General features: G+C 64.7%; 1 protein-coding gene across 3 annotated transcripts; it reads left to right on the plus strand.

The window, feature by feature from the left end:
* Positions 1 to 26,626, plus strand: PWWP2B (PWWP domain containing 2B). 3 transcript variants are annotated; one of them, XM_032423441.1, is made up of 3 exons: positions 1 to 133; positions 8,951 to 10,557; positions 24,567 to 26,626. In XM_032423441.1, exons 1-2 carry the CDS (start codon positions 9 to 11, stop codon positions 10,542 to 10,544), a joined length of 1,719 nt encoding a protein of 572 aa, XP_032279332.1. In that variant the 5' UTR covers positions 1 to 8; the 3' UTR covers positions 10,545 to 10,557; positions 24,567 to 26,626. The 3 variants fall into 3 exon arrangements, with proteins under 3 accessions (XP_032279332.1, XP_032279334.1, XP_032279333.1); XM_032423443.1 differs by having other exon boundaries at positions 8,951 to 10,257; XM_032423442.1 differs by lacking the exon at positions 1 to 133 and adding an exon at positions 7,605 to 8,169.
* Positions 26,627 to 27,752: the final 1,126 nt, after the last annotated feature.

Below are 27,752 nucleotides of genomic sequence, written 5' to 3' on the forward strand. Positions count from 1 at the left end.
GCGGGAGCATGGAGCCGCGGGCCGGCTGCCGGCTGCCGGTGCGGGTGGAGCAGGTCGTCAACGGCGCGCTGCTGGTCACCGTGAGCTGCGGCGAGCGCAGCTTCGCCGGGATCCTGCTGGACTGCACGAAAAAGTGAGCGGGGGTGGGGGCGCGGGCCCCGGGGCGCCCCGAATCTCCCGGGACGTCCCCACCCCCACCGCGCCGGCGGGCCCAGGGCGCGGGCCGGCTCCAGGGCGGGGGCGGCGCGGCGCCGGCGCCCGCTTTCGGTTTCCCGAGTCCGGGCTCCGGGGCGCGCGAGTGCGGCCGCCACTCGGGGGGCCAAAGTGGCTCTCAAAGTCGTCGCGACTTGCCGGGCGGGAGCGGCGGTGGGCGCCGAGGGGAGCCGGGCGCGGGGCGCACAGCCCGTGTCCCCGCGCCGCCGCCGCGTGCCGCCGGCTCCCCGAACTCCGCACGTCTGCCATAATTAACGCACTTTTCTTTGTTCAGACGCACTGTTGAATTCGGCTGTTTTCAGAATTGTCATCGGTTGGGGGGTGGCGGGGGAGTGGGTTCAGATGAGCGCCGGAAGTGCCCTGCCAGTCACTCACGAGTGGGGGTGCCCTGCCTAATGTCCTGGGCCCCCCAGGCTGCTAGGAGCCACTCGGGGCTCTGGGTTGCTGGCGAGCGGTTGTGTCCAGCCATGGGATTCAAAAACAGTGTTTGGTGGTGGGGGGTGGGGGAGCCCCTGGCAGCGCAGGAGTGAAAACATACAGGTGGAGGTGCTGGGCGGGGGGCTGGTGGTGGGAGCCCTGCTCTCTCCCGTGGAAGGGGGTCCCTGGGCAGGCCTGGGGGCACATCATCCTGAGACGCACCTGTGCGCCCCTGCAGGGACTCAGCAGCAGGAAGAGTCTCCTGGTTACAGTGTCACATGGTAGTGAGCTGTCTCACAGATAAATGATTAGGCATTAATCAGGCCCTAATGTCTTAGTGCTCCTGCTGGGCCTTATCTGGAGGCTGCAAGCAATAAATGGCTCCCCTTGCAGAGGCCCAACTTTTTGCCTCTGAGGGGCCCAGATTTTGTGGCAGTCGCCTGGACGTGGCACGAAGACCATCACTCTTCAACAGTTAACCTGCTGCTATTCTCTCTCCATTAGATGGGCCAGAAACCATTTATGCACAAATCATGTGATTTAACATATGGCCTCCCGGGTGACTGTCGCCCCACTCCGCCCTGGAGACCACGGAGGGTGCTTGGCGGGACCAAGGGGTGGGGCTGGGGTGGGGGAGCTGCAGCAAAGCCACCTGGAAGCTGCCAAGCCTGTGCCCTGCGGGGTCAAGGTATCATGCCAGTGAAGGCCACCACTTCCTCCCTCTGGCGGGAGGGCCCGCTGGGGCCTGTTCCTGCTCCTGGGTCTGCGCAGGGCTGTGCCTGGCCGGGCCTTTCCTCCTTGGTGAGGGGCATTGCAGCATAGGATCCCTCCTCCGTTTTCTGGGCTCCCCAACTCAGGACAGGGGAGGCTGTGGGCCCCTCTGACTTGTGGGGGGGAATGTCTGTGGAGGAGGCAGCCTGGCCTCCCTTTCTGTCTGCCTCCACCCCCTTCCCCCCACCCAGGCTGGGGCTAACCTGGCTTGGAGATCAGCACTCCCCTCGTGGAAGGAAGCCGGCCAGGCTGGGCTCCCCAGCATGGGAACTGGCAGCCGTAGACTCGTGGGCGTCAGCCCTGCCAGGGCCACGTTCAGCTGTAACCGGAGCCACCCACAGAAGCCGGGCCTCGGTGGGTGCAGCTCTGCTCCGCACGGGCTCCTGATGCAACCCCGGCACCTCCAGCCCACCGCTGCTCCGTCCGAAACTGGCCCGGCCTGCCCTCCTCCCCCCTTTGCTTAGCACCCTGACCTCACCCTGTCTTCTGTTCTGGGCCCACAGTGTTAAGAGTTCAGTGCTCCTGTCACAGCCCGTTCATCAGGTGGGGTCCATGGGCAACTTATAACCTGGCCTGGGTGTTCTGGGCAGTGGGTGTCTGGCCTTGAGCTGCAGGGTCCATAGCCTTCCCGAGGCCAGTTTCTCCTCCGTGCCTGCCCCCCTTCATCTGGGACAGTGGCGGGGCTGGTCCCTCGGTGGGGGCCCCATCCTGGGTGTGGGTCCTGCCCAGCCAGGCCCAGCAGCTGGGAGCTCCGATTGGGAACTTCCGGGTCCCAGCGCAGTGGGGTTGTGCAGACTGTTCAGGGTAGCCCGGCCACAGCTGTCGGTGTGCCCATGGTGTGCGGCCAGGCACATGCCAGCAACTGTCATGTAGCAGCGGCTTCCAGAGCTGGTGCGCAGACCTGCAGGACGGGAAGCCCCATGTGGCGGTAAATCACTGCCCATGTCTCCTGCAAGGTCGGAGCCGTCCCAGGGGAGGGGCCCTTCGCGCAGGTCCCGTTCTCTCTCCTGGAGCAGGGCCCAGCAAGCAGGGTGACTCACTGGGTCTTTGGGAGGCGGTATCCCCTCCCTTGGCACCCTGGGAGGTGGCTTCTCTTCCCCAAATGTTCGCAGAGGAGAAGAGCTCCCCGAGGCCTCCAAGGTCTCAGCAAGTGTGTGGTGCTGCCGGGCCAGGGTGCCTGCCTCCTCCCCCCGCGAGTCTTGAACCTGCTGCCAAGCTGCTTTGTGATCTGAGGGAATACCCTCAGCTGCTTGGTGCCCACCCTCACGCATGCCCCTGCATTCATCGACTCCCCACTGTGTCCCTGGGCTGAGTGCCAGGCCCCCCGCTCTGCACGCACGATCCTTCCAGTCTCCCTGCAAGGCCGTGATTCCTTCTGGTGTAGTAAGGATACCAATGTCCCAGGCCTGCCTTGACCCCACAGGCTCAGCCTGGGGTTCAGGGTGGGTGTGGGCATTGTTTTGTGGGTGGTTTGGGGGTATACGTCTGGCCGAGGCATGGCCCAAGGACAGCAGAAGCCCAGTGAAGGAAGGTCTCATGGACAGCAGGAGTGAGGACCGGCTGCCCATCAGGTCCGACAAACCCCGAGGTCCCCGGCCTTCATCTCTGAGCTGGTGTTTTTCAAACTTCCCCAGTTGTGAGTCATCCAGGGTGCGATTACCATACAAGACTTCTGGGCCTTTGTGACCCACACCCCACCCTGCGAGGCTGGGACTCCAGCTTCTGTAGCCAGCCAGTCAGGAATCCCAGCAGGCCCGTCCCTGGGCAGGAGAGCACCCTTGTTCCATCCGGGGCGCACTCCCACTGGTGACCGGTGCCGGGGTGGGTCGCTGGACAAATAAGGATGGACACCTGTTCCAGGTCCTACTGGGCATGTCCTCCCTATCCTCAGGGAGCCAGAGGGACCGAGAGCAGGGTGCCCAGTGTACCATAGGGTGGCGTGACCCCAGCAGGCAGACGGCTGCCTCACAGGGGACCTGGCCAGTGGGGAGGTGAGGAGGGGGTGTGGACTGGGGGAGCCACCGGATGGCGTAGAGAGGGATGTAGTCAGCTGCTGTGGTGGTTAAACCTTTGAGTCCAGGACTCGGGGGGCCAGATGTGCTAGCCTGGCTCCGTGGCTTGCCCCAGAGAGCCTGGGTCTACCATGGGGGAGGGGCAGCCTCCCATATGTGGCCCTAGACAAGGGACCACGCTGGTGTCCAGGCTGTGACTTCCCCGGCCAACCTGTTTTCCCCAACTCCCTGAGCAGAGGTGGGCCTGGAGGCCTGGCGAGGCTGCCCTCCCCAGCCTCCCTTTCCCACGTGAACCTGCTCCCGCCCGTCCCTTGGGGCTGCCGGCCTGGTGGGGAGGGGGGGGGACTGCGGTATATTTTCTAAACCAACATGTGGGATGCGGGCAGCCCGGCCACAGAATGGGCCTCACCGTCTGGACTCAGGTCTGCCCCGGGGCCACAGGCTCCTGGCTACATGGTGCTCCCTGCAGGCGCCTGAGATGGACTCCTGGGGTGTTTCTGGTCCAGAAGCCACGTTTCTTCACCTCTTTGCTGGACACCAGGGTTGCCTCTCCCCGTGGGAGGATGAGGAAGGGAGGTCCAGGGCAAACGTGGACCCAGCTGGGGTCAGAGGCTGCTGTCGGGTTCCATAGCCACTTGGGTCCCGAGTCTGCAGAGTGGGGAGGCCGCGGGGGCGGCCGGGAGCTCTGGCAGGCGGCGGGGGCCGGCTCCTCCTGGCCCCGGGCCAGCTCAGGCCTGGCTGCTCTGGGGGTTTGCTGAGCTGCTTGCATGGGTGAGACCTCAGGGGGGCGGGGGAGCTGAGGCCGGCCTCGGGTCTCCTGCCAAGGACTGCAGGCTAGGCTGCTTCTCTCTCCTGTGTCCGTGCAAACGGCCCTGCGTTCGTCTCGGCAGAGTGGGGACCTTCCGGGGAAGAACTACTCTGCTTTTGGGTCTGACCCCCATTGGAGTCTCCTGGGCTCTCAGTGTCCCCAGCCTTTCCTCGGAGCTGAGGCTACTTGACCCTCCCCCAGCTCCCAAGGACTCTGTGCTGAGCTTTGTTTCAGGGTCCCCCAGTTTCCTGCACGGAGACCTTGGCCGGCCTGGCAGCCCAGTCCCCAGGGCCCCTCCCCACACACCTCTCTGTCCTTGGGGAGGGAACCAGCAGGGACCCTCAGCAGCATGGAGGGCAGGACGGTGCGGGGGCCTGGGCCCCTGGCCCGGGGCTTGGCAGGCTGTCTCTCCCTGCCAAGGCCCTGCGGTATCACCTGCCAGGCTGGCCGGGGCCTCCATCCCTGGCACGAGGCAATGTCAGCACAGCCTGGCCTCACTGCGGGGCGGGCCCTGGGGGCGAAACGCAGGGTGGTGTCATGCCTTGTGCCCTGGGGTCCAGCTGAGGTCGCCCCACTGGGGCAGGGTGCTGCCATCCTTGCCAGGGGGAGTGGCCGGTGCTGTGTGCGTGCCTGGACAGGGGTTCAGACCCCAACCGTCCCCGGCTTCCCTCCGCCCCCCATCCGTAAGCAGGGGATGGCCGTGCTGTGTGCGTCCTGGGGCTGTGTGGAGGGTTCTGGCGCTGAAGCCCGCAGTCCGGGGAGGGAGCCATCCCCGAGCCGCTGTTTACCCACCGGGGTGTGGGCGTGGCCTGGGCAGGGCGTGGCCTGGGCAGGGCCCGCCCCGGGAAGGAAGTGTGGCGGCTGCATGCTGTGCCAGAGTCACGGGGCTGCCACCGGGTCCTCAGCAGGGTGCCACCCCCGGGGGGGGGGGGGGGGCTGCCGCTGACCTCTGGAAGCCCCCCCGCACCCCACCCAAGGCAAGAGCCCCCCCCATAGGCCGAGGGCGCCTGCACGCAAGGGCGGAGACGCGCCTGCTCTCCAGGCTCCCAGTGCTCTGTGACGCCAAGGCCAGTGTCCAGTTTGACCTACCCGGGCAGGGAGGGGTCGCTGCCTGACCGGCCTGTGCCCAGGGGCCATGCCTTAGAGCTGTGGCTCAGGTCAGGGCCTGGAGCTCTGTCCCAAACATGCAGGGACTCCCTGAGGGGGGTTGTGCGCCATACACCGGGGACAAAAACCTCCCTGGACCCAGCTTTGGGGCCTTTGGGGATAGGGGGACTTTCCACCCCCCCCACCGACACCCCCGCCCCAGCCTGCCTGTAGCGGGAGAGGACTGCACAACCCCCAGGGTGGGCTGGCTCCTGCAGAGGAGGGTTCTGGGGGGGCGACGGGTTGGTTTGGGTAGAGGGTGATGGGAAAGGGGCTGTCCAGGGGTTTTGCTTTTGGGGTGCCCTGGGCCCCAGCCTGGCAGGAGGGGTCTGCACCGGCACAGACTTGGGGGCAGGGGGCAGGGGAGTCTCACGAGCGGGCTGACCGCAATGAAGCCTGGGGGGGGTGGGGATGCAGATGAAGGGGAGGGTATGAGTGAGCCCCCCCCCCGTTCATGGTCTGAGTGCCTGCAAAAGTGGGCAGAAGTAGGCTTTGGGGGGCCTTGGGATCAGCCCTCCAGGTCTAGGCATGTGGATCCTGCCTGGCGTGTGGACCCCTCCTCGTCTGTGGGACCCCTGTGTTCTATAGAACCTGCCGATGGGGTGTCCTCTTAGAGGTCCTGCAGCCTTCTCTGTGGCCCTTGTCTTACACCCACAGGGTGGCAGTTGGGGTGCTCTGTGCCTCAGCCTTAGCTGGGGTACCCACTCAGTGTCGGGGCCAGTGTGCCATCCAGGTGTTGCCCACGGGGCCGAGGCTGTCCCTTGAGGGGCTCCTTGGGGGCCTCTTGCACTGCGGGTCTTCTGGATGTCACCCTCTGGCAGGGCACCACTGCTGCCCGGGGTGGGGAACCCTGGCCTCCCCTCTCTCCTTGCTAACACCCCCTGCATCGGAGGCCCCTTCGTGGGGTGCTGTGGGTTACATGGAGGGGATCCTGACACCCCTCACAGCAAGGGGCAGTGAGCATGCGGCCCAGGAGCTCAGGGTGAGTGAATGCGTGTGCCTTCGTATGAGCACATGAGTTTAGCGCTCAGAGTTTTTAGCTGCTTTTGAATGCCCGGCAAAAGAACCAGGGGCTGACTTCGGTGTGGGGTCCAGTCCTGGCTCTGATGCCCGGGGACTCGGGGTGACGTTTGCTGACACACCTGCCTGTCACGACCACGGTTGGGGCTGCGGGCAGCTTTGGGCAGGGGCTTATCTCCCACACCTGGACTCCGGTAGACTTTCCATAGCGGGCCGCACAGCACCTGTTTTGGGCCTGGCGTCCGTGCAGCTCGGGAAGACCGCCCGGGCAGCCCGAGCACGAGCAAGCGTGACTCTGCGCCGGTAAATCCTGACTTAGAAAACCGGCGCTCGCTGCTGGGGCCGTGGGGTCTGTGCACCCAGTGCCAGGTGAGGGCATGACCCGGGGCCCCCTTTCCCACCGCTGGTCCCCAAGAGTCCGAGCCCATCCTAGTGTGGAAATCCTCCAGTGCCGGATTCCCACGATGACTGAGATGCAGGAAGCCGTGTGCGCACGCAGTCAGCACCTACGTAGGGAGAGGACTCTGCTGCCGCTTGGTAGCCAGGATGCAGGGCCTGGGGCTGCAGGGGTCGCAGCACAAGCCGTCCTGTGGGGACGCCTGGTCGTCCCAGGCCACAGGGCAGGTGAAGAGCCACATGCCCAGAGGAGGATGGGGAGGGGATGGTGGGGCTCATCAGCCACCAGAGCACAATCCCACCGGGGAGGGAGCTGGGTGGTCCCTCTCCCCAGCTGGCCCTACTGCTCCCTCCCCTTTTCCCTTCCTCATGGCCACAGATTACGGGCAGGTCAGCCCTCTGGCCACACAAAGGGCAGGAGCAGGCTGCCTGGGCCAGGTGGCCATGGACCTGTGTTTGCTGGACTCTCTGGTCATGAAGAGAAGACGTGAGCCCCTCGCCACCCCCCCCCCGCCCCACCCACAAGGACTTTAGATTCAGGGCATGGCCACAGGTAGATGAGAACCTGATGGGAAGGAGGAAAATTACAGTTTCCAGGCTTTTACCATGAACTTGAATTAAACAAAAATGGGGCAGTGTTTGCACGCAGACCTGCCGCCATGTTTATTAGTTCATCAACTTCGTGACCCTGAAGACCATGGGGAGGCGATGCCCTCCGCCCCGTCTGTGCCCGGCTCCCGGCCCTGGCGCTTGGGGGCTGTGCGGGGGGCGGTGATGTCATGGACGGTCGGCCCTTCTTAGCTTGCCTGGATGCTTCTGGAGAACAGCAAATGGGGAAACCATTTGAAAATTGAAACAGTGGAAGCATCCATCTGTCATTTCTACTCTGGTCAGATTCGAAGTGGGGAGTGGGGACGGAAGTGTCGTGTTCTAAGCCTTGTTTCCCGCAACTTGGTGGAAGTCTGCTTTTGTGCTTACAAAAACAACAGCTTTTAGCTGAAGCGGTCTTGCGAGATTGCATCACGTTTGTTGAAAAGTCATGGTGCTCACCACTGGAGAAAGGTATGGAGTATTGGGCTGGTTTTTCACTATTTCTATGTTTTCCCGCTGCACTGTGGGTCGCTGGTCAATTAGATGCAGCGACATCCACAGCACGGGGCCTCGGGGATGGCCCTCCACTCTGGAAGGCGCTCTGCCCGCTGACGTTCATCAACAACCCCCCCCAGGTGCACAAGACCGCCCGCCCCGAGGTGCCCAGAGGAGGCTGCGTGGTCCAGCACTTCCCCGGGAGAGAGCAGGCCTCTAGCTGGGCAGGTCCCGGCTGGGGAACCCTGTGGGAGCCACCCTACCCTTGGCCTTGGCTGTGGGGGTCTTCATGGGAGGGAGGTGGGTCTCCTGCCCTCTCTCGTCCCCTTCCCGTGGGTCACATGGCCTTGTCGATGCTGCTTGGCCCACTCCCCTCCTGGAGCTGGAGTCCTGAGGGAAGGGCCTGGCAGTGCCAGGCAGGAGGGGTGGTCCTTTGAGGTTGCGGTGGGCAGGGCTGGTGTGGATGTCACCTTCACCTGCAGGCAGTGAAGACCGTTGGGACCGACTCAGCATTTAGGAGGGAGTGGGCTCTGGCTGACACCTGTCGTCTGTCCATGGCCGCCATGGCAGCCCCCACCCCCGGACACCCTCGCACATGGCAGGCACCTGGGCCCATGGGTAGCATGCTTGGGGCCTTCCCTCGGGGAGGAAGAAAGTGGGTGGACGAGGCCGGTGACCAGGGGCCGCTGGCCACAGAGCAGCCCCCCCCACAGGCCCAGTCAGGCCATGTCACAGCACCCCAGACTCCCCAGACCCTGTTCTCAGGCTTGCAGGGCCCCCACGCCTACACTGGGTCTTGGGAGGTCTCCAGCTGCGAGCCCACATGAACTGAGATACGGACATCGGACCTGAGAGGTGGCCTTCATGCTGGTCCCCAGGCTTCATAGAGCACATGCCTTCCCCTGGGATGCCCACATGGGGGACACGCGGGGGCGTTTGCCCCTGTTCAGAGCCTGGAGGCACCTGAAGATGCTCGGGGCACATGCCAGCACCCAGATCCTGCCGGGCCCCTGGGGGTGGGGACTGGGTGCAGCGGTGTCCTCACGGTCCTGACTGTCCCCTTCTGTCTCCCCACTGCCAGGTCTGGCCTCTTCGGCCTGCCCCTGTCGACTCCGCTGCCCCAGCCCGAGGACCCCCCTGTCAACGGCTGCCACGGCCCGGCCCCCACGGAGCAGGACGGAGAGGCGATGCAGCTCGGGACGGGCCCTCCGCCGCCTCCCTGTGGGGAACAGCCCCCCGAGACCGCAGACCCCAAGCCGCCCCCACCCCTTGTGCCACCGTTCCCGCCGTATTTCGAAGGCGCTCCCTTCCCTCCCCCGCTCTGGCTGAGAAGCACCTACCGGCAGTGGGTACCGCAGCCGCCACCCCGGACCATCAAGAGGACCCGCCGACGCCTGTCCCGTAACCGCGACCCAGGCCGGCTCGCCCTGAGCCCCATCCGCCTGCGGCCGCGCCAAGTACTCTGTGAGAAGTGCAAGAGCACTCTGAGCCCCCCCGAGGCCAGCCCCGGCCCCCCAGCTGCCCCTCGGCCCCGCCGGAGGGTGGGCAGTGGCCCCGGCCCCGACAGGGAGCCCCGCAAGCTCGAGGACCCTGATGGTGGAGGGGACACGACGGCCACCAGCACGAGGAGAAGCAAGAGGGAAAGGCGGGAAGAGGACAAGGCCCGGGTCCCCCGGAGCCCGGCCATCAAGATCTCCTACAGCACGCCGCAGGGCAAAGGCGAGGTGGTGGAGATCCCCTCCCGCGTGCACGGGTCCCTGGAGCCCTTCTGCCCCTCCCAGGCCCTGCACGGGGGCAGCCAGGATCCCGGTGGGCCCTCCGCCTCTATCCCCAAGCTGAAGCTGACGCGTCCCGGGCCCCCTGGCACCAACCTGCCGCCCCCCAAGATCCGCTTGAAGCCCCACCCCCGGGGGGCTGGGGAGCGGGAACCCGTCTACAGGGCCGAGCTGGTGGAGGCGCTCAATGGCCATGGGCGAGGTCCCCGGGCCGGCTCACCCGCTCTCCTCGGCCACAGCTCTGCCGGCAGTGGGCTGGTGGACTCTTCTTCTGGAAGCTCTGGCGAGGATGAGGACTTCAAACGGTGTCCCCCAGGTCAACACGGGCAAGAGAGCCTGGCTTTCCTCGCCACCTGCCCCAGGCGGGGGACAGAGTGTGCCAGCGAGTCAGTGTGGAGCAGCGACAGCCTGGACGAGTCCAAATCGTCCAGCTCGGAAGTCACATCACCAGACACGTGTGACCTGTCGTCAGGTGACGGTGCGTCCGTGCGGTCCTCGTCCAAGGACGTGAGGCAGACAGTCCCGCCGCTCACGGTCCGGCTGCACACGCAGAGCGTCTCCAAGTGCGTTACCGAGGACGGGAGGACGGTGGCCGTAGGGGACATTGTGTGGGGTAAGATTCACGGTTTCCCTTGGTGGCCAGCGCGTGTGCTTGACCTCAGTCTTAGCCAGAAGGAGGACGGGGAGCCCTCTTGGCAAGAGGCGAAAGTCTCGTGGTTTGGTTCTCCAACTACGTCGTTCTTGTCTACTTCAAAACTCTCCCCTTTCTCTGAGTTTTTCAAACTGAGATTTAACCGTAAGAAGAAGGGGATGTACCGCAAGGCTATCACAGAGGCAGCAAATGCCGCCGAGCACGTGGCCCCGGAAATAAGGGAGCTCTTAACCCAGTTTGAGACCTAACTCGGGCGACCAGGTGAGTGCGCGCCGGGGCTGGGCTCTGGCGGCCCTCTGCTCCCAGCCGCGGCCTCCGGCCACTTCCAGCGCCTGGCCGTTTGGAGAATTGTCCTGCTCGTGGCCAGGGTCACTCAGCTTCGCCGGTCACCGGAGAGAGGCTTTCAAAGTAGCGGCCTCCGTGGCCCGTGCCCAGAACAGGCCCGGTTTGTGTTGCCGTGAAGGATCTGCTTACCCTTTTATCTGCCTTCCCACCCCGAGGAAGGAGCAGGTTTAAAGATGGCAGTCTTGACCGAGGGGTGGGGTGGGGGCTTCCTCGGGGGCCACGCACTCTGAGAGGACACAGCTTCCCCTCTCCCTGGACTGGAGGCGCGGCCCCTCTCCCTCCTGTTCCCAGGTGGGTCCTGACTCAGGAAGAAGGAAGGGCACTGAGCTGCAGGCCCTCAGACGCCACTCCGGTGGCCCTCGCCCCCCACCCTTCCGACCGGCCCGGCGCCCGTGTGGGTCCTTCCTGGGCCTGTGGCGGCCAGGCACTCTGGGCTCCCGGAGGTGGCTCTGGGCTGTGTTCCCAGGCCGGCGTCTTGCCCTCCGACTCCTCTCCAGGAGAACTTTGTAGGATCTCCAGCCACGGGCCTTAGGAGGGTCCTCCTTGGGTGTCTGTGGTCACCATGTGGGGGTGTCAGGAAGTGGCTGAGGGACAGAGACTGCCTGCCGTGAGCGTCCCCTGGGCCCCGGCACAGGGAGGTGCTGGGCATGGTCTCATCGAATGGCTGCCACCAGCTCTGGAGCCTGCGCAATAGGGGGTGTCCAGCGGGTCACTGGCCTAGTGGGGACCTCCCGGAGCCAGCTCCCCTCCGTGGCCTCCCCCTTGGGAGGAGGTGGGTCCCGTGCAGGCGGCCTGGGCTGGACCAGAGGGTGTGTGGTGGGGTCCCTCCTTGAGGTCAGGCCACGGCCGTCTTCCTGACCCCGTGGCCTAATGCCCACAGAAACAGAGATGCGGGGAGGCGGGGCTGTGCCCAGATCAGTGGTCCTCCATCCTAGCTGGGCCTCTGCCTTGGTTTCTGTGACCTTCAGCTGGCCTTGCCTGGTCTGGTCCACCTGCCCATCCCCCTGTCTGGCACCACAGTCCCCAGCTCGAGCCCTCAGGCCTTAGTGGGGCTGGCGGATATGTGGTTGGGAAGGGGTTTGTGGGGCACCTGGCGTGACCCCCTCACTGCTGTGCCACATAGATTGGGGGGCCCAGGATTGAGAAAGCGATGATGATGAGGGGGGCACCGGGGCAGGGTCACAGCCGGGACTCTGGAAGCCTTGTCCCCACCCTTCCCCCCACTGCTTCCTGTGTCAGTCCCAGTCAAGTGCCCTGAATGGCTCCCAGGGGTCCAGACACAAGCCTGTCCTCTCCAGAACCAGGCACAGCCCCTGTGAGCTCTGGGTCTTCGTGTTGGGGCGCGGGCATGGCCCCAACCTGTTGGCATCGAGCCGGCGAGGGTCTCAAGTGGGGGCACCCTGTGGGGCCGGCGGCCGGCTCACCTGAGGGAAGGGGTCTGGAGAATGGTCAGACGCAACTTCCTGCTCCGGGCATGGCCTGGGGGCCTGGGGACCCTCTGTGGGGTCCTGCCCATCTGTGTGCCCTCTGCCATCCCCAGCCCAGGCTCGCTGCCCACCAGGCCCCTCCTGCCTTTGGCCTGGTCCGGGGTCAGTGTGGAGCCTGGGCACCTCTCCCACTTGCCCCTTTCCCGTGAGCTGTGGGCCGGTGCCGGCGAGGACGTGGTGAGCAGTCAGTCCGCAAGAGTGACCTTCAGATCCCTGGTCGCAGTGGGCGCTTACTAGGGACTGTGAGCCCACCCGGGGGGCCCAGTGTGGCCCGGGGGGCAGGGAGCCCCCCTCCCCTGGAGAACGTTGGCCAGCGAGCGTGTTCAGGGCTGGCTGTGTTTACCGGGAAGCAGAGGGAAGAATCCGGCCAGACAGGTTTCCCTGCCGCAGGGGCTGTGCCCACAGACTGGCCTCTCCTCCCTCCCTCCCTGCCTCCCTCGCAGCCTCCCTCCCTCCCTCCCTCCCCCTCTGGCTCTCTCTGTCTCTCTCCTCTCCTTCTCTGTCTCTGTGTGTGTCTCGGTCTCTTTCTTTGGTCTCTGGGCAGCACCCATGCTTCCCCAGCAGTGCGTGGAGCTCTGGGAGCGTAGGATGCTGGATCTTTTTAGCACCAAAGCACAAAGTGGTTTTGGCTGATTGGCTTGAGTTTTGTGTTTTGAGGATGGAAGACTGCTCTGAGGGCCACACCAGCTGGTGTTTAATCGGCTGGCACTGGTGAGCAGGGCTCTCCTGGTGGACCAGTTTGCTTTCAAGTGTCCGTGATGCTGTTTGGGGGCCAGGCCCTTGGCCTGCTCCTTGAAGGGGAAACTGGGAACCGCCTTCCGTGGGGACGGTGGGCTTCTCTGGGCGCGCCAAGGGCCACGGGGTCTGGTGCGGGGGGCTGCCCCGCAGAGCGTGTGTGCGGTGCTGATGGGGCTTGTCTGGTCGCTAGTAGCTGGCCCCCCCGGGAGGAGGGCTGTGTGGGCCTGGAGCTCGGGCAGGGAGACCAGCCGGGGAAGCTTGTACTTTAGGCCACGTCCAGCCCAACGGGCGCCGCTAGCGGCCCCAAGGACATGGGGGGTGTCTGCAGTGCCCCCCGGCGCCAGTCAGGGGGCATCCCAGCCGACCCCGCGGGGTCAGGGCCCTCCCAGGGACGTCGTGCCCAGCATCTAGTCCCGAGAGATTCCTCTGTCCAACCTTGCAGGGTGGCTGGAGGCTCAGCTGACCGGGGTGCCCCCAGGGATGTTCTGGAGAAGCGCCAAGCCGGCCTGGGACGTGGTGGCCAGGGCAGTGGTGAGAGGCCAGCCGGGGGCCTGGCTGGGCTCCGGTGAGAGAGCACAGTGGCCGTCGGCAGGGACTGCCCCCAGAGCACCGGTCCAGCCTGGGGGGACGTGGGCCTCCTCCTGAGGAAGGCCCTGACCTCCAGGGACAGACACAGGGCCGCCCGGCACTGGCCTGGCTGGTCGCCTGCTGCTCTGGCCCCAGCAGCCTGGCACCTCGGACCTCATTTTCCCTGTCTGTCTCCGAGTGACGGACCTGCCTCTCAGGTTGGGTGGTGAGTGAGGGGTCCCCGGGGCGCCTGGTAGTGACCTGTCGGCGGCCGCCTTTGGAGGTGGCCACTGTGCCCTCTCTGGCTCCGTGGGGGCTGTTTTCACAGGGGCTCCTCCCGTGCCCTGCCGCCCACACACAGGCTGTCAGGGCCCCCCAGGGAGGGCAGTGGGAGGGTCACAGGCTGCATTCCTGGGGTGGGGACGGGCTCATGCTCCTGGCTGGATGGGCGGGCATCCTCCTCCGACTTGGACCTTGAGGGGCTCGGCTGGTCAGAGGGCCTCGTCCTGCAGGCAGGGCAGGAACAGCCGAGAGTGTGGGGCCAGCCCCCCACCCTGAAAGGTGATGGCGACTCCTCCTGAGGGTGGTGGCCCGCCGCCGGTGGGCCGAGAGCTCCACTAGATGGGGGACAGAGGGGACACAGTGTCACTGCGGCCTCACCCTGTGAATCACAGCCCCCAAATTTGTGCATAATCACACACAGGAACGTGCTGAGAAGGGACGAGGGCCCCCCAGCGAGCATCTGGCGAGGAAGCTGACCTGGACTGGGGATCCGGGAAGGCTTCCTGGAAGAGGTGACATATGGCTGAGCGCGAACGGTGAGCTAATTGTGAGCTAATAGGCTGGGGGGTGAGCATCCTAGGCAGAAGGAGGGCGCAAGCCCGAGGCCTGTGGCAGGAGGAAGCCTGCACATTCCAGGATGGGGGAGGAGGCAGACGGGCATGGGGATGCTGAGGCCCGGAAGGCAGCCTTGTCCTGAGAGCAAAGGAGACCATGGGGGCCGTTAGGCAGAGGGGTGAATGGCCCCGTTTGGGCTGAAAAGACCCCAGGTGGGGTTAGGAGGTGAGGAATGGCAGGAGGACAGAAGCTGAGGCCAGGTTGGGGAGCCGATGGAGGGCAAGGGGCGAAGTGAGGAGCAGGGGCCTGAGAACTGGGGACCACTGGGGACCAGGTGGCCCCCGCTGGCTGGGGCCTGAGTGCCTGAGTCTTGGCTGGGAGACGACTCGGGCCCAGTACTCAGGAGCATTGGGGCTAGGGTCATAGAGCTGGGGAACGATCTAGGCCCCACAGAACGGCCGCTAGGGCGGAGGAAGCTGCGGAGGAGAGAGGCAGGTGGGCCACGGACTCGAGGGGGCAGTGGGCGCTCACGGATGGGCGGGGCCCACAAGGCAGGGTCGGAGCCGTTACTGACAATCATGGGGAGCACGCCCCGAGGGGCCCAGTGTCCTGGGAGCCCCGACGGCACCATGTATGGGCCTCTGGAGCCTGGGGCCCCTCCTGGGCAGAGCTGGGGGGTGGGCGGGCTGTTGGTGGTGCTCTGTTGTGGCGGGGCCCGGGGTGGGGGGCAGGAGGGCACCCGGGGCCCCTCCCGGCCTCTCGGGCCAGTGGAAAGTTCACAGGCTCCGTGTGAGCGGGAAGGGCCCCAGGGCTGTTGTCCAGCCTCCTGTGGAACCAAGGGCCCCAGCACTTCCCTTCCTGCCTCGGTGGCCGGGGTGTTGGAGGGCAGGAGCTTTTTGGGGTCACACAGCCATCCCCCTCGCGGTGCCAGGGGTTGGGTAACTCCAGGACTGGACTTCGTGCCTCGCTGAGCGTCACTGGGCGTCCTTGGGGCTAGCCTCATCCCGTGTATTAGCTTCCTGGGGCCGCTGTCCCCCCACCCTGGCCACTCGGAAGAGCAGGACTTTATTCTCACGGTTCTGGAGACCCGACCCCGAACTCAAGGTGTCAGCAGGACTGCGCTCCCTCCGGAGGCTCCAGGGAGCCTCCTCCCAGCTCCCGGGGGCTCCCAGAGTCCCTGGGCTTGTGACGGCATCGCCCCAACCTCTGCCTCTGTGGTCACATGGCCTCTTCTCCTCCTCAGTGTCCTGCAGGGACCCCAGGACGGCCGTGTGGGTGACCCAGCGTGGCCTCATCCCAGCGTCCTAGTGTAGTCACACCTGCAGCGCCTTTCCCACTGAAGGGGACGGTCCCCCAGTCCCAGGGGTTGGGACCTGAAGTGTGTGGGGCCCCGTTCCCCCGCGGCCAGACAGGAGGATAAGGGGCCTGCATGTCCACCCCGCTCAGGCCCACCAGCCTCTTCTTCGATGGGCCCGCTGGGCTCAGGGGGGGGTCCACTGGTGGGAGACTGGAGGCTGCAGGGCTTGTGCGGTGGTGGACGGACTCATTCCAGAAGGATCTGCCGCCCTGCCCGGGAGGCGGTGCGTGTGGGCGGTGGGTCCTGGCAGCTCCACGGACCACTTGGCGCTTCAGCTCCATGGTGCTCATTTCTCCCGGGTTACGGAGCCCCCGCAGGAGAGCCAGCCCGAACCCGCTCGCGGAGCTGCTGGGCCTGGCCTCACGCCTGCCTGGCAGGGTCACCCCCACGGAGGCCGGAAGCTTGTGTGGCGCTTGCTGGTGGGGCTGGGGCGGAGGCGTCCAGACCCTGGGTCCGCGGTCTCACTTTCCTTGTGGGTTCTCCCTTTTGGAACAAGGTCCTTGAGCTGCAAGCCCCAAACTGGCTTTTCTCTTTTCCAACCCTAAATAAAAAGGTACTTCCACTTCTGAAGATGGGTTTCTTAGCGGACTCCCCGCGTTGCTTTCAGGGAACTCAGGTCCTCGGTGAAGGTTGTAATTATTTTGTTCCCAAAGGAAAGCGAAGGCCTATAATTCTGAGCCTGCTGTGGGAACTTAGGCCCCATCCCACCTCCCGGCTGCTGGCACCATCCCTGCCGCCTCCTCCGGGCCGGGCCCCGCATGCCTGGGAGGGCCGGGGGGCCAGGTGGGGTGCAGGTAGGCGAGGCAGGGGCAGCGGCTACGCAGTGCCCAGGAGACTCATGGGGTGTTTGCAGCTGCTCTTCCGGGCACCAGGTGCCTGGGGTGAGGGGACTTCTCCTGGTGGGGGGCGGGAGAGGGGGGCGTCCAGGCAGGTGCCCCTCCCCCTGGTGAGATGCCTGGCCTGGCAGAAGAGCCCCGTTTGCCCTGGTTTTCATGGCTTCCATGCCCCCCCAGCTCCAAATACTCGCCCCTGGCCCCACCCCACCTCTGCACCCCTGGCCCGAACCCAAACCCAGAGGCCCAGGGCACTCGGGGAAGGACCTGCACTGCACCCCCGTGGAGGGGTCCTGCAGGCGGCCCCCCTTCTGCGCTGCTACCCTGTCTGTTGCTTAGCCATCCTGCAGGGACACTGGTCGCCCCATAACTCAGGTGCAGTCTTGCAGGACAAAGGCAGGACCACTCGCCAGAGCAACCAGTGAGCTCTGTCCTGGGCGTGTGCGTGTCACACGAGCTCGTGACTCCCTTCCATCCGCCCAAATACTATGGCTTTTGGTGTTCGTACTGTCCCGTCCCTGGCGGGTAGCTCATCAGCACCCACGTCATCTCTGGCAATGGCCGTGCTCTGTGCCTGATGGGATTCCGGCTCGCGGTGGGCATTTCCCGTCCGGCCCTGGGGTTGGCCCTCCCCAGGGGGTCCTGGGTCCTCTCCGGGGACAGCTGTTGGCCACCCCTCCTGCCACGAGGGGCCCTGAGCTTCCCCGCTGTTTCCCGGCTGTTTCTAGCCTCTGCTAATGACAGGCTTGGGAATAAGAAGAGAGATCGTGACTTTGTGACTGATTTTTCTCATTTGGAATTTTTACTTCTTTAACTTTTATATTTGCATTTCTTCTCTCTTATGCTGAAAATCTTGGTTCTTCGTGAAACTCACGTCATTAGAGTTGACCTCTGAACAACATGGGCTTGACCTTTGCGGGTCCACGTGTAGGCGGGTTTTTCTGAGAAATACACCGCAATACCGTGAATGTGTGAGAGCAAATTTTTCTCTCCCTTCCAATTTTCTTAATAACGTTTCCTTTCGTCTAGCTGAGTTCGTTGTAAGACTAGAGCGTGTCATACGCACAACATACAACATACCTGTTCGGTGGCTGAGTCGTCGGTGAGGCTCCGATCCCCAGCAGGCTGCTGGTAGTTACATCTGGGGGGAGTCAGAGTTATACGTGGAGTTTTGAGCGTACGGGGGGCCACACCCTAATCCCCATTGTTATTCAAGGGTCAACTGTGTGAACTTTCCGTGTAAACGTTAGCGTGTGTATCGTATGTGGAATATTAAATGTACTATGCCGTGTGTTTGACGTGTAATGTTCCAGCCACCTAATCTCCGTGGAACGTGTCATAGGTCATCATGTCAAAACGACAGTACCGCAGTGTCACCCGTGGGCGATTAGTGGGGACACTGCAAGGTTTCCTTGTGGATCGTCTTGTCCCTGGGCTCTGGCCCTGCATGGCTGGGGGCTCTGATTCCCCTTCCAAAGTCATCCAGACAAATCCTCTCTCTCTGGTTGTTGTGAGCTCAAAACACAGAGTCGTTGATTTCAGTCTACTTTCCACTTCTACATATTCCTGTCTTTGTACATTTTGGTGTGTGTTTCGTAGTTCTGTGCTCATTTCTGAGGGTCCCACGTCAAATCGATGCGACCAGGCCCATTAGGAGCACCCCACAGGGCTCAGCGTTGGCTCAGGGGTGGTTGATCCTCCTACGTTTGCGACATAAGCAGACACATACGTGAAGCCCCCTCTCCCCGCTTAGGCTTGAGCGGCATCCCTGGTCCCCCGTGCCTCGCTTTCCCTCTGACCCGCACCGAGAAGATGCTGGTGGCCATGGCCAGAGGCCACGGGCAGAGACCACGTCCTCGTCCCGGCAGAGCCCACGGGCACACCGCAGCCTGTTCATCAGCATCCTTACGGACTGCGGGCCGTCCATGCTTTCCTCAGACAAGGCAGGCTATGAGCTGGGGGTGGGAGCAGGTCACCAAGCAGGAAGGTGCCTGTGTCCTACAGGCCCTGGGGGACCTGAGACTCCGACCTGATCCAGTGGTGGGGCTGCAGGCTCCAGGGCAGGGAGGTCCCCGAGAACCCAGGTTTTCCCTGGGTCCTGGCTCGTGGCACTGGGTGGCAAAGCCGCAGTGCCTGCCTCACTCCACGCCTGCTGGCCGCCGCCTCTTCCTCAAGGCCGTGGCTCTGTGTCCCCTCCTTGGGGAGGGTCTCCCAGAGCTCCCTGTGCACAGCTGTGCCTGACAAGCCCCGCGCGGCATGCTCACCCCGCACCCTGTTCTGTGTGCGGTCTCCCCATCAGGTAAGTTCCGTGAGTTCAGACTCTGGCAGCAGGGGCCCGTGGCCCCAGGCGATGGGCCGTGGCCCCCCAGATGGGGACACTAGTTCATGGAAGGCACGGAGCCAGGGTTCACTCCCGGGCCGGGCTCTGCACTGTGCATCCAGCCTGCCAGGGGCTGCTGGGCGGCCCTGCCTTGGCCTTGGACACAAGAGCCAGTCGCCTGCTGTGTCCCCGCGCCCTCGGCACGGGGGAGACACTCCCCAGCTATGGCTGGAAGAGTAACTGGAGGGGGGAGGCAGCCTGGGAAGACGGTCTGGGGCAGGTAGGCAGGTTGGCATCTCCCCAAGGCACCTCTGGACTAAGAACCCTGAGCTGGAGGCTCCCACGTCCACGTGGACAGGTCACGTGGATCACAGGCCCTCCCAGGGGCCCTCCCCACACGGAGGGGGAGTACTGGCTGGGAGCCGGGCGCCTGGGCCTCTGGACCACGAGGTGTGGGCCGCATGTCAACTTTGTGGATATCCTGGGGAAACCTGACTCCCAACAGCAATCTTCCCGTCCTGCGTTATGGAGGAGTTGGCATTTCCCATGCGGGCATTCCTGGGACTCGTCCGCTTCCAGCGGGCGTGACTGACCCTGATTCTGAAGGCCTCCTGCCAGTGTCTCTGAACTTCCCAAGGGAGACAGGGCTGCACCCCCATTTCCTTGGCCTGGGGACCCCCGCGCCTGGGCCTGGGTCTGCAGTGCGGCGTGGGTGTATGTGGCTACGGGAACCATGGGGACCAAACAGGTGGCGTAGGGCCTCGTCCTGCAGAGCGGGGTGCTCGGTCCATGACAGAGGCCACGCTGGTCTCAGCAGGGTTGAGGGTGTGGCCGTGCTTGGCCAAGAGCCAAGCTGGAGGGACAGGGCCCAGTGGCAGAGTGCCTGTGTGTGTGGCCCGTGGAAGGCCACGTGCTGTGGGGCTCTTGGGGCTGGGCATGGGGTCACAGGTCCAGGGTGGGAGCGTGGGTGGCCACTGCGTGGGACACTTATGAGGGGCGGGGTCGTGTGTGTTGGGCATCTGCGTGGCTCCTGGGGGCCCTGCACGTGTTCTGTGTCTGTGGATGGTGGCGCGGCGAGCAGCTGTGGTCCTTCGCCTTGCTGCGGGACGCGCGGGGATTCCCGCTCCCGACGGGCCGCTGTACCCGTGCCACCGTGTGCAGCCGGCTGCGGTTGGGCGAGCAGGCCTTAAGTGCGGAGAGCCGCGGGTCTGGTCACCCGTCATGGGGCCTGAGCGCTGACCGCTCGCGCCACGCTTTCCGCCCGATGCCCTCGCGGCCCAGGCCCTCCTGGTCACCGCCGTCTTCCCCGCAAGCCCCAACGGAGGACCCGGTCCCTGGGGCACCAGCGTCTCAGACGGGCAACGCGGCCTCAGCTGACCTCGACTGCGGGGCCCGCGGTGGTGACCTCGGGGCCCCGTGGGGGACGCAGCTCCTGTGCGCTCTGCTGGGGCCCTGAGGGGCAGACGGGGGCAGGGGGCTGTCCGAGCGCTTGCGTGGTGGACGCGGGAGCCAGCGCCCTGCCCGGGGACACCAGGGAAGCCTGTCCTCCCCAGAGCAGGTGGGGCAGCCTGCTGGGCCGTTGGGCTGGTTCCCGGCCAGTAGGGCGTCTCCCTGCCCAGGAAGCCCCGGGAAAACGAGCTTTTCTCGGCGCAGTGGCCGGAGCCTGTGTGGTGACCTCACCTTTGCCATTGTTTCCAAGTCGGGGCGGGGGTGGTGGTAGGAGGGACAGCAGGGGGCTGGGCTGCTCTGGGACCGGGCGTCCGGGCCCGCGGGGGTGGGAGGAAAGCAGCTTATGCTGAGGGGTTTCTGGCTGGGGTGACAGCAGAGCAGGGGACCCGCCCGGCCATCTCCAGATTTCTAGGAACACCTGCTCTTCTCATGGAGGCCCAGCCAAGCCGGGGGGCTTCCAGGAGCCGCTGTCCCCCGCGGCAGACACCGAGTGACGACCAGCCGTCCTCAGGTCGCTCGAATCCCGTGTTTGTAAGGAGGCTGGCGGCTGAGGGATGTGCACGGACGGCTCCAAAGGTTGGTCGTGGAGTGGGGCGTGGGCAGTTTTAATGATCTCCGGGGGTCGAGTGGCGCGAAGCGTGCTTGCCTTTGATGGGAGCCCCTGAAACACTCAATGGAAAGGCGCGGCCAGCGGATTCTGGGTGGTGCTGACCCCTCGCCCCCCGGCAGGTCCCCCTGTGATGGGCTGTGACCTCCCCAGACCCCGACGCCCCTCCTCACCCCTCCTCACTGCTTCTCCCCTGCACTCAGCTCCCCGCGATTGTGGAGGGATTGTGGAGGTGGGGCTGCCTGACCCCAGCTGGACCCCTCCTGGAACGGGAACAGTCTGGGGGTCCCAGCTGCGTCCCCGCAGGGAGAGGTGAACAGGAATGGGTTTGTGTGCCCGGCTACGATCTGGTGCGTGTTTCTCAGGAAGGGATTGCTCCTCCAGTCGCTGGGAGTCTGCCATCCTCAGCAGTGCGGGGCCAGAGTGGGGCGGGTGTGGGGAGCAGGGGCAGGGGCTCCATCCAGCCCCCTGTCCAGTCCACGCACAGTGGCCGTCTCCCTTACCCAGCTTCCCTGAGACTTCCCCCAGCAGAGCTTACCCAGCGACAGCAGGTCACGTTCTTCTGGGGCACACTTCCTCGGCGACCCCGAGTCAGGGCCTCTGCCTGGCCAGGGAAGGGACTGTGCCCCAGGGCAGGGCAGAAACCTCTGCCTGCTGAGTGTATGTTGCTCAGGCCTCGTCCCTCGCGGGCCAGGGGACCGTAGAGCCTGTCTGGACACAGCCAGCCTTCCCTGCGGGGCATGTGGTTGGGGCCGGGCTGGGTGGTCAGGCCTGGACTTGGGGCGGACTGTTCCCAGCAGAGGCACCTGTCACCTGGGAGCCCCTCACTCCTGGTGCTCAGCCTGCTGTCCAGCCACACTGGGGCGGGGGTGGGGGGTGGTTCCACGACCAGGGAAGCCTATGGCCTGATGGGGTCCCCTTCTCAGGCCTCTGAAAGACCAGGCTGCCCCTTGCGGACACCTCGATTCCAGACATCTGTTCTCCAGGACGGAGGGAGGGACTCTGTGTTTGGAGCTGCCCAGTCTGTGGTGCTTTGTTCTGGCCGCCCTGGGACGTGGGTTTGCAGCCTGGTATCGAAGCTGGCTGAGTGATCTTGGGCAGGGTCTGGAGCCCCTCTAGCCTCAGCCCCTTGGGGTGATGGCACCCCCGGGGTTGTCAAAATAGAAATAACCCAGGGAAGCTGCCCCCTGTCTGCCCCCCCAGACCACCAGGGCCGTGGTCATCACTGTCCTCTCTCTGTGCCCACTGCCCCTCCTGCCCCCCTGGGACCTGCTGCTCCCACCCCCTGAGACCCCGGGGCAGGGTGAGCGTGGCTTGCTGCGGCCGCTGAGGGGGCCTTTCCGGCTCGTTGGAATCCTGGCCATTCTGGACAGAGGAGGATGGGCAGTCCCTCCTTCCCCCTCCCAGCCAGACCGCTCACGGGTGGGCTGCTTGCTCTCAGGCCTCGGCCCCAGGGTCTTTCCTGGGCCCCCAGGAACCTGACGGTGGGTCCGGGCCTGGGCGGGCAGTGTGCCCCCGCCTCGGTGACACTGCAGGGCGGGGCCATCCACCATGTCCACCCTGTCCCTCGGCCAGCAGTCCTGCGTGGGGAGGTCAGTGCCTTGCCCCCTCCACCCAGCCTTATCCCTGGGGCTGCTTGGGCCCCAGCTCCTCCCAGCCACCTGCTTGTACCACCTGTCTCCCTCCAGGCCAGCCCCCTGGGCAGGTGTGGCGGCCACAGGGCTGGCCCGGGGACCTGACCCCTGCTGCACTGGGCTAGCAAGGGGGGAGCCCGGTGCTGGTGGAGGAGCGGCAGGGGGCGGGGGGGAGACACGCGGGTTTCTCTATCTCTGGGGGTTTTATTCTGCGTAAATGGAAGAAGGTTCTGATTCTTGGTTCACATGAGAATAAGGCGTTCCTGAACATAATTTCATTTAAGTTTTATTTGTACCGGCGTTATGTATGTTCAAATTGTAAAGGCCCACTAGTGATAGAAAGTGTGTAATGAGAGAATGCGTCTCCATAGTCCGAAATGAGGCACTTTCCTGCTGTTTCTTATTCCGTGATTTTTCAATCGAGGTGCCGTTCGCGGACATTTTTTCCTGTAGAAAATGAAGACGGAGCAATCGTAGAAGCCCCCGCCCCCCTGGCACGCACACACACAAGCACCAGGTGGGGGCTGAATCGAGACTCGGTGTGGACATGGGAATTCACAGCGCGTCCACACGGATCACCAGGACTGTTTCCGGTCTGTTCGGCTCTGTTCTCTGGGAATTGAATTTGCCTCATTTTTGGGCTGCCTAGTTTTTATATTCTTACCATTTATTTGTCCCCAGATCAGGGACATCAAATCTCCCAGTGCTTTCAGACATGCGTGCGATCGCTGTGTGAACAAACTTCCCCCGAACACAGCGGCTTCAGACGTCGCGGGCGCCGCGTTTCTTCCGATTCTGTGGGGTCCTGGCCGCGCCGGGCGCCGGGCCGTGGACTCCTCTGCTGTGGCCACTCGTGCGTGGCGCCCCACCCTCGGACTGCGCACGGCTGTGCACACTCTGTCTCTCTCTGTTCCTCTGTCTCTCGCTCTCTTTCTCTCTCTCTCTCTCTCTCTCTCTCTCTCTCGCAGGCGCACCAGGGCCCCTCCGCGTGGCAGTCTGCGCTTCCTCCCTGCTCGGTGGTCTCAACAATCGGGACCTCGTCGCGGCCGCTCCGTCCTGGGGGCTGAGCCAGGACAGGCTCATTGTCACTTCTGCTCCTTGTGGTGGCCTCAGGGCACCCCGGGTGGGGGGACACCATGCCTTCTGGTGGGAGAGCCACGGGATTGCGGCCAGTGGCGCTCTATGGCGCCCCCTTTCCTGGAGCCCCTGTCTGGCCGGACCGGCTTCTGGCTGCCCTCCCCCGCCAGGAGCCGCCTGTGACCCAGTGACCCCGCAGACCTGCATGTCTCCCTCCACCCCGACTAATGGGCAAGTGGGGAATTGTGGCAGAGAATGCTCCCCCTTAGGCTGCTGGCCTCGGGCAGGCTCCCCTCCTGCAGGCTTGGCTGCTGTCTGCTGTTGAGACATGGCCTGAGGTGCCCATGTGCCCCTGCGGCCAGGGCCGCCTGCTCAGGGAGGCCCTCTGGGGACCTGGGTGGTCACATGGGAGGTGGGGACGCATCGAGAAGCAGGGCTGAAGCTTGACTTCTCACCAACCTGGGGAAGGTTTTTTATTCGAGGGTCTGCCCCCCGACCCCAGAGGGTTCCCCCAAACCCGGAGGGCATGTCTCTCCAGAAAGCATCAGTCACACACCCTGATGGTAGCACGTTGGGGTTCCTGAAGCTGTGAGCCCCAGGGCCATGGGCACAGCCATTAGCTTCCCCAGCCCCCCAGGCCGTGAGCAGCCGGAAGGATCTAGAACAGTAGGCCTCCCCTCAGCACCCCTGTGTGCTTCACGGAGAGCCCCGTGGTCTGGGCTTCCAATTAGTCAAGGGTCCTGCGCCTTTTTCTGGGAAATTCAGGGTGCCTGGGAGGTGGGATGGACACGGGTGGGGTGCAGGGTCGGGAGACCCCGCCCAGGAGGCACAGTGGCACCAGGGAGGTGGGACTCCTGGGGTGGTGAGGGCCACTGGGAGCTGGGGGTCCTTGGGGATCCCTGGCAAGGCAGAGCCTGAGAAACATGGCTCTCAGACCCGCAGTGGGTGCTCTGACCCGGTGCTTGGGCCCTCAGCACCTGACCCCGAGGTAACCTCTTTCCCGTTCTGCTTCCGTCAAGGTCATCGACGATGAGAGCACAGCTGTTCTGGAGCTTCCGACTTTGTGGGTGCCCTCTACGTCCCCCATTCCGTCTGAGGGACCCCGCGTGCCTTCTGGCCAGCTGTGTGCAGAACATGCCCGGCCCGGGGAGGCCGCCTGCTCGTGGTTCCGCAGAGAGGAGGTGTGTCCAGCCCGGAGGACGGCCCCCACGAGCACAGCGGTTCCTCTCCGCTGAATGTATTTATTCCCCTCACTCAGACTTCAGTTCTTCTGGTTTGTGAAATTCCAGGAGCCCAGCCTCACACTGCTGCCGCGCCCGCGGGGGCGCCACGGAGTGGGGGCGGGGCACCCCGCGTCGGGCATCTGGGGCCAGGCCCAGCACGGGGTCTCTGTGCACTTGAGAACCGGGGGCCCTGCCTCCCCCATGTCCCTCCCAAAGCCAGGGTCCCGCCGGGTGCCCAGCACCTGCCCTCAGGGGCCGCCGTGCCCCCCACACAGCTGGGCGGCTCCCCAGGCTGTGGGCCTGGGGTGGGCGCTGCTCTGGGAACGTTCAGACTTCCACAGGAAAGCAACCTGGCCCCGTGTTTGTAAGAGTGGGCTCCTCTCTCCTTTCTGTCACTTTAAAGACCAAAAAGAGAAAGAAACAGAAAATGGGTTCTGCTCTTTCTTTGTTTAAACATGAGCAAGAGTGAAGGGAGGTCTGTGTTGAGGCTGCGCTGGGGCGCTCTCGTAGCATCGCGGGAGGACGGGCCTGTGGAGGGACGCGGCAGCTTTGAGAAACAGAGGGCCCTGGGGAGGAGGATGGGGGACCGCATCCCCTCCCCACCTGCTCCCTGCGGCTGCCCTGGGTGGGGCAGCATGTCTGCAAACGGGGTGGCCTTGTTCTCGCTCCTGCCAGTGACACCTGCCGTCTCCTGGTTTCCTGGCTTGCTCACTCGAGCCAAGGGGCATCCCAGAGAGGACGGTGGCAGCTTGGCCTGTCCCTGGTTTTACCAGAGCATTTTAAGGGCCCCGCCACCCCAGCGGGACTGCTCGTGGCCAGGCTGGGAGTGTGTGCGGGTGGGGGGGCATCTTCTGGTGCTCTCAGGACAGAAGAGGGCAGGACTCCCCTCCCCCGTGGTTCCCGTGGTTCTGGCCTTGACTCTTCCAAGTTGGGGGGGGGGTCACAGCAGAGCCAGAATCCTACCGGAATGAAACCCTCGGGAGGAGCTGTTCTAGTCCAGACCCTCCAGCCCTCCACCCCCAGGGTCCACTGCTGGGAGGAAGACCTCACATGAGTCCAGCAGGGCGGCGGGGCGGGGGTGTGCTTTGGAGGACGGAGAGATGGTGCCATCCTCCCCTTCCCTCCCCTCCCCAGAAGCCCCCTCCCTGCCCTCGTTCCATGGGTCCAGCAGAGCCCAGGCCCTCTGTGCTCACAGCTGCCCTAAGGCCCTGAGCCCAGCCCTTGGGTGCCCACTGTGAGGTGACACCTGGATTGGGGGGCAGGGGCAGTACCAAGGCAGAGAGAGGGTGTTCTTGGGAAGCTAGGCATGGATCCTTGGAGAAGCACGTGTCTCAAGCGGAATGGTGGGGACTCAGGGTCCCTGAGCTGGACGGCCACACGCAGTCCCGGACTGGGCACTTTCACCGCGAACTGCCTGGCCCAGGCTCCCAGCCCAGGGCCTGTGGGTCAGAGCGGCAAAACCAGCCCCCATGGTCAGGTGTGGGGATGACCGCCAAGGGGGGGGGTTTGCATCTGGGCACCCTTGCCCCGAACTCCAGAGCCCAGTGAGGGCCCCTGCAGGAGACACAGGCCGGTGGTCCCAGGCCGTGCCCTCCTCCCAGTGGGGACCTTGCAGGCTGCAGCCTGGCCCCAAGACAGCCCTCAGGCTGGGGCTCCCCGGTCCCTCGTCTGCCCTGTGCCCCATGGCCCAATGCCACCTAGTGCTGCCCGTGGCCTGGGGTCTCCACCACGTGTCCCGCGGCCTGCTGGCTTGGGCGCCCAGGACTGTGTGGTACCCCAGGCTGCCGGCCAGAGGGCCTGGATGAGAGCCAGCCTCGCTCCCCGCCCCACCTCTACCGCACCTGGGGTGCACTGGCAGGGGCAGCAGTTCTAACTAAAAGGAAAGACAGCTTTTTTTTTTTTTTTTTTTTTTTTGTCTTTGTGGCTGTTTCTTTAAGCAGAAAATTAACCATGTTTTCTTGTCAGTTTGATTTCACAGTAGCCACACCTCGCCTGTCTGTGCGACAGTCGTTCCTCCCAGGAACTGGGGGGCTGGTCCCTGGCAACACCTGGGTGCCCAGTAATCTGGTGCCCTGCCACCCCCTGGATGTGAGGGATGGGGGACAAAGGCAGCAGGCAGAGGGTGGGCTTCCCAGGGAGGAGGAGTGCTCTGGGGAGAGGCGCTGGGCGCTGGCTGGGGAAGGTTCAGCGGAGCAGGAAGGCTCCTGCCAGCTTGGGAGGGGCTGCGGGGGACGCCTTCTGCACACAGGGACTGCACCCAGGAGCATGGCCTGCGCGGGAGCGGCCAGCCTGCTCAGGGTGATGAGGTCCTGGGTGTAGATGGGCTGTGCAGCAGTGTGAGGCTGGGGGCATCAGGGAGGCCAGAGGGAGCCATCCTGGGGCCCTGCCCACTCTGGGTCCTGGCCTCTCGTGCATCCCACCTGCGGGAGCTGGTCCAGCCAGGTGACCGTTCTGCCCATCTCCTCGCTGCCAGAGGCCTCAGTCCCCAGCTGCCACCCACGGTCTGGACAGCGCTGCAGAAACTGCCACCAGGGCCGAGCCCACGTGGGCTCTCGGGCCGGGGCCTGGGGTCTCCTTAGCACCGGCGTCTCTGGGCTGAACCCGTGTTGAGGAGAAGGACGGTGGAGGCCCACAGCCCACAGCTCATAGTGGCCTGGCTCCCACCTGACACCCTGGGGTGACAGACATTCAGTGTCTCTCCAGACCAGCCATTCAGGGCAGAGGGACACTGCTGCTGGCTGTGGGGGGGTCTGAGGAGGGGCTGGTGGTGGGTCTAGGGGCTGGAGGGGCTTCCTCTGCTATTGAAGGGGCCCTCGGATGGAGGAGGGAGACCCGGACTTGCCGAGCAGCCCCGGAAACCAGCGTCCTATGCTGGTCCCTGCAACAGGCAACGTGGGGGTGCTACCCCATTGTTTAGTTGGGGAGCCAAGGCCTGGAGAGGGCATGACTCAGGGTGCTGCTGAAGGGACTTGGGACCTGAGG

The sequence above is a fragment of the Phoca vitulina genome, unplaced genomic scaffold (assembly GCF_004348235.1).
Source record: "Phoca vitulina isolate PV1807 unplaced genomic scaffold, GSC_HSeal_1.0 scaffold28, whole genome shotgun sequence".
In the NCBI taxonomy this organism is placed as follows: Eukaryota; Metazoa; Chordata; class Mammalia; order Carnivora; family Phocidae; genus Phoca; species Phoca vitulina.